The 6,296-nt window shown below is 44.8% G+C and overlaps 1 protein-coding gene across 1 annotated transcript; it reads right to left on the bottom strand.

Moving 5' to 3' along the window:
• Window positions 1-673: 673 nt before the first annotated feature.
• On the bottom strand, window positions 674-3,060 carry LOC124161401 (the record flags this gene model as incomplete). Its single annotated transcript, XM_046537719.1, has 2 exons — window positions 2,141-3,060; window positions 674-1,844 (listed from the first exon to the last, which is right to left on the bottom strand). Coding segments are annotated over exons 1-2 (2,091 nt in total), but the record flags the coding sequence as incomplete, so codon positions are not given.
• Window positions 3,061-6,296: the final 3,236 nt, after the last annotated feature.

Here is a 6,296-nt window from a genome sequence, read left to right as displayed (position 1 = left end):
TCAACCTACTAGAGGGGTCCTTCATACTGAAAAGCCATTTCAATGCTGCGTGATCTGTCACAATTTTAAAATTTTTCCCAAATAAATAAGGCCTCCAATGCTGAACACTCCAAATGATCGCCAGCAATTCTTTTTCAGTCGTGGAATAATTGATTTCCGCGGTATTTAGTTGCCGAGATGCATAGGCTATTGGATGCTCCTCTCCCGCGACCTCTTGTGATAAGACGGCCCCAAGCGCAAAATTACTTGCATCCGTGGAGAGAATAAAGGGTTTGTTAAAATCAGGGTATACAAGCACAGGGCTACAAGTCAGTGCATCCTTCAAAACACCCATTGCGTGTTGACAATCCGGTCCCCAGATAAACGCTGTCCCCTTCTTCAAAAGCCTTGTAAGGGGCCTGGCCAGCTCGGCGTATCGATCGACAAAGCGTCGGTAATAGTTGGCTAGACCGAGAAAAGATTGCAACTCTTTCACATTCGTTGGGGTTGGGAAGTTTTTCACCGCATCAATCTTTCCCGGGTCGGGCCGCACACCCTTTTTCGAAATAATATGGCCGAGATAATTTACCTGTTCTAAGGCAAAGTGGCATTTTTCAAATTTTAATGAAAGTTTTGATTCCCTCAATTTTTCGAAAACTCGTCTCAATCTCTCGGAGTGTTCTTTAATTCCGCTACTGAATACAATAACATCATCTAAATATACTAAACACTGTAAGGGTTTTAATCCGCGGAGCACTCCGTCCATCATTCGCTGAAAGGTAGCAGGGGCATTTCGCAAACCAAATGGCATTCTAGTGTATTCGTAGTGCCCACTCTCGACAACGAAACCGGTTTTAGGCTGCGATTCAGGGTGCATGGGTATTTGATGATACCCGCTGGTCATGTCTAAGGTCGTGAAATATTTACACCCCCCCAAATAATCAAGAGTATCGACGATATTTGGAATCGGATAGACATCGGGTGTTGTGATGGAGTTCAATTGCCGAAAATCTACACAAAATCTAAAATTTGGCTTCCCATCTGTGGATTTCTTGGGCACGATAACGACTGGTGATGCCCATGGGCTCTCACTAGGTGTAATTATCCCAGCCTCAAGTTGCTCTTGCACAAATTTCTCTACCAATGGCTTCTGATGGTACGGAGTGCGGTATGGGCGACGATATATGGGCTTTACCTCATTAGTAGGTATGTGGTGGTACGCGATATCTGTCGCAGGTAGATTTTCCTTATGACTAAAAAGGTCACAAAACTCCTCCAGAACGGGCCTCAACACATTCACCTCATCAGGCGATAGGTGACTTAGCTTGTCAGCAAAATTTAATTTATCGGTGACATTTTCTATCGTCCCTAATTGGCCAACTCTTACCACATCACTTTCGCCCGCCAACCCTGTAACTAGCTCGTCTACCGTAGCCAATAACGTCCCCTTTGGGAAATTCAATTCCTCTGTCCCAAAATTCGCCACTTGAAAGATAACAGAGTTATCTTCGCCTACGCTGCTCAAACTACGAGCCACGGCACACCCCTCAACATCCGGAATTATGGGTTCCACAATAACTTCGCGACCCTGAAAGGAGGTTTCACTTACAATTGTTGTTCTAATTATTTTTTCGCTACGCGGCGGCACAGATATAGGATTTGCTAACCTCAACTCTACATTTTTAATAGTTTTTTCGTGTCTTTTAGAACTACTGTCCTTCTTATTAGGGCTAATCTCGTCCTTCAGGTCCTGTTTCTTCTCTACTAGTTCCCCTGTTAATGGCCAACTATTTTTGCCAACAAAAAGTTTACTCCCACTCACATCAATTGATGCCCCATATTTCTTAAGAAAATCCAAGCCTAAAATCCCGTCAAATTCTGCAACTCGCTCAACCACTTGCATATTTACATCATACTTCACTGCCCCCACAAAAAAGGTCACTTCTTTCTCCCCGTAATTCCACATTTTTCCCCCAGCAATACCCAAAATTCTGACCGCAGGTGCTCTGATTTTGTCTGTTCCACATACAGCGCGCCTGATTAGGGAAATCTGAGCCCCCGTGTCTATAAGCATTTTACATTTTCTTCCTAAAATATTAACTACTGCCACCAAATCGCATGAATCCCCCCTACTGCCCACACGAGGTAGGATTACACTTACCAGGGGCCGGATTCGGCGGCTCTTCCGGCCCCAGCGCCGTTTAAATCTCCCGCCTGTTGGACCCCGCTGCGGCTCCTACAATCACGGGCCAGATGATCTCCCCCTCCGCAGATAAAACAGCGCCTTCCTCGGCTGCACTGCTTGGAAAGGTGACCGGGCTGCCCGCAGTTGAAACAGACGCGCTGGCTAGGGGCATGGAATACTCGGCGGGCGGGTGGTCCATCCCTTGGTCCCTCCGCCGGCCTCCTCTCAGTCTCCTGGATCCGGATGGCGTTAGCGATGGCAGCATCGAAGGTCTCAGGGGCAGTCAGTCGACACTGATGGCCAACCTCCCCAGTTAGCCCACGTAGGAACGTGTCGAGCGCCCGCTGATCCGCCTCGACACGTCGCTCCGCCACTCGTTCTGCCGGGCCCTCAGTGGAGTAGGTTCGCGCATTTATCGCCCGCACTCGGTCAGCGAATGCCTCAATGCCTTCGCCCGGTGACATGCGGAGGTTCGACAACACCTCCCGGAAAAACCGCGCGCTCTTTTTGGAGCGGTACCGCGCCGTAACGAGAGCCTTAAAAACTTCGTACGAGTCTGCCTCGCGGCATTCGTCTTTACTACGAATGAAAATATTAGCGTCTCCGAGCATACGCAGCTTAGCGACTCGCAATCTATCGGCATCGGACCATCCACCGAGATCTGCGATTCCCTCCAACTTTGAAAAGAAGGCGTCGACATCCTCCTCGACTTTTCCCGAAAACTCGCCAACCGCCGTGAAATATGCGAGCTGTGGTCGAGTTTCTGTCGCGGTTGCCGCGCTGTTATTCTTCAGCCTCTTATTTTCCGTTTCGACCACGCGGAGTCGTTCGCACAGTTCGTTCATGGCCTGCTGGAGCTCCACCTCTCGTCCACCTAAACTGATTCGAGAAGACATGGTCTTATCTTCTGATATGTATCCTCCTCTGACTAAAATCCGACACTTCTGACACCAATGTAAGATTTACGACCGCTACTGGTCCGTCAGAGGAAGTACAGGGAACAGAATTGAAAGATTTTGTGAGATAAAGACCATTCTTTTATTGATCCCCAACTTGATGTTGCTCTCTCTACATCTCGCACTTGACTCCCCGCTGCCAAGCTGCTTAGACTCCCAAGTCCACCTTAGGCGTCCCCACGTGATCGGTATTCACCTCTCCGATTCGTTGCCATCGCCGTGGCATGTGAGGCTCGTAGGTCGCTGATGTTGCAGTACCTATTGGTGGGAAAGGAGCGACCGGAAACCAGAGGGATGTGCAGGTAAGGTGCAAGCAGAGGAAAAGAACGGAGAGAGCGTGGGATGCTTAGGTAGGTTCCTTCAATATGAAGAGCCAGCATCCGGTCTCCTACACAATAGCATTTAATTAATATGAAATAGAAATAACCTTTACGAATTTAGTTCAATTTATGATGGGCAGATTTCTCTCTTTGGTTGAAGTAATACTATTTAAGTTTTCTGTGGAGATGACCGAGTGAGTTGGTCAAGTAACGAAGGTTGCAAAGTTCACACCCTTTGGACACACCCTGCACCCTTTTTCAAATCGCACGCGGAGAAAAGAAATTTATTTATTTAGTTATTCATGTACCACCGAAAATAGCAGCATTGGCCTTTCACACCGGGTTTTCGACTTAACCATTAAACATAAACGAACATCCATGCTTAGGATAGGGATAACCTTCCAGGGCGGGACTCGAACTCGCGACTTCTTGTGTTGCAACCAAGGACTTTACCCCGCCGCCACCGTGGCCGGAAAATGTATATACTTTAACATTTCTGAGCAAGGAATTACTCCGTCCTCGACCAATTCTCATCCCCCTGATGTTTCCTTCTACTCCTGCCCGTTACTTAGGTTCTCCTATAAGCCAAGCGTTCATGTTTGAAAGGTCTAGGGGCTCAGGAAGTCTCATAAAAGCTATTACATTAGAAACCCATTGCGATATATACAAATAATTATTTACTTGCTCATTTAAAATACTCATTATTAAGATGTATGATAATAAATTTAACCATTAGAATGAAGACAATACAGAGTTTCTTATTCTTCTATTCAATTATCGCCTGTGATAATATTTACCTTGATAATAACGATTTAAAAGATGAAATTTCACTTTCTTCTTTAATGTCAACAATAGGTTATTATATTAAGGCTAGATGGCGATACTTGGTGGAACTTTGTGACAGGAAACATAATAAAACATTCACTATTGTTTGTTCCACGTAAATTTACCTAACCGACCAAGGTTTCAACATTACACTATGTCATTTTCAAATGTGAAGATACACAAATTTTTGTTCTTAAAATTCTTCATAACTCGAAAATTTGTGTATCATCTCCTTTGAAAATGACATTGTGTAATACCGAAACCTGGGTCGGTTAAGTAAACTCCTATGGAACATAAACAGTTTATCTTTTGTTATGTTTCCACTAGGTTATCCCATTGGTAACCACGGCATTGCATTTGAAAAAAGGAAATTTGGGTTCATATGCTGTTGACTACCAACAAGCAAGGTTCAACCCCCGTTGCCGCTCTCGCCTCTTCACTCAGGCACACTGTTTTCACACGTTCTTCGAGGCGACCCGCTCTTCCCTGCGTCATTATGCAATACTCCCTTTCGCCCCGCACAATTTTCTCACCCTTGCCGCATTCACACCACGCCATCACGATTGTCCCCAACGCCTGTTCCTACCCTAAACGGTACACTTAGCACTCTCATTACCATCACAGCATCAAACTCTTTTTGGGGGATAAACCCCCCAGAGCTCAGAGAAATTTTTAAGGTTAATCCATTTTACTTAATTGGATCAGTATTACTTATAGCATAGTGTTAGGATTAATCAAATATCCCTCAGAAAGCCGTAAAACTCGCCATTTTGAACCATCATTCCTAAAATTTTCTGGAGGGCTCCCGCAACTCCTGCTTACCCTGACGGGTATGCAATACCCCCACACCCCTAAGTATTACTTGCGCCTAAAACCCTCCTAGCCTCAATGCCTAGCTGCACCCCTGCTCGTGACAGTGCACGACTGCAAACAAGAGCTGTTTTTTTCTCATGGTTAAATTTTTTGGGAGCGTGGTGGCCCAGTGGGCGGCGCGTTTACTAGTCGGAGGGTCCGCGTTCATATCCCAGCTTAAGCTATTGGATACCCCAAAATAAAAATCTTCGCAGGGAATGGAATTAGCCTTCCTGTGGCTCTATTAGAGGTGGTCTATTGAGTAGAGCTTTGGCCAACTAACCCAAGGTTTCAGAGTTCACAACCTCTCACCTACCACAAATCCTCGTTTTGGATTATCTCAGGGGAAGAATCTTCCCCCCTTCAAGCATACCTGACTACAAATAAGTTATTGCATTACTGATATGTACAGCGCATATTCTTTCAGTCTGCACTGTTTTAAAATTCAATAATAATTTATCTTCTGTGACCCATTCATAACTCCTCCAGCTTCAGTACGTGAGAGTAGAGCGTTGCATTCGCACACCTGTGGCATAGTATTGAGTGAGCCACCGACCCACCTCACGGCAATGAGTAACAGAAAATTTAAAATATTCTTGATTAGTAATTAGGTGTTTTTGGCAGTGTGATTGGTATTTGGGCCTCTGTGCGTAGTATTATCATTCTTATGAAAGCTTTAGCCTCCCGAACAACTAATCCTCTGAGTTTGAGATGATCCTTCTCATGTACTAAATATATTTAATTTTCGCTCCAGTAATTTAGACCGAGGTGAATTCTACCCTCATGTATCCAGAACAACCTCAGTGTACAAACACGGAGTAAGTGAATCCTTTAAAGTTTTATTATTTTTACCCCGGTCAACTCGAAGGATTTTTTTTTTTTTAGATTTTCCGCGCAATTTTTGCATTGCGGGTGACTTTCGTAAAGTTATCACTGTGGCTATTCCTGGTGTACTTAAACTATTCCTTATACCATTTGCCTATAGTTGAACACTCATACCACACTAATCCTACTAGTGCTATGTAGCCCGTGGAAAGAAATAACCCACGTGCACTTCTCTAGCTTATCTAAGCAGGAGGACCTCTTTACAGATTACTGATGTTAAAATTATCGAATTTTTAGATTAATACAGAAATTTGAAGGTGTTATTTTTTTAATTGCACTCTGATCCTATTCATT

The sequence above is a fragment of the Ischnura elegans genome, chromosome 6, assembly GCF_921293095.1.
Source record: "Ischnura elegans chromosome 6, ioIscEleg1.1, whole genome shotgun sequence".
Lineage (NCBI taxonomy): Eukaryota > Metazoa > Arthropoda > Insecta > Odonata > Coenagrionidae > Ischnura > Ischnura elegans.
This window is presented reverse-complemented; position numbering and strand designations above follow the sequence as displayed.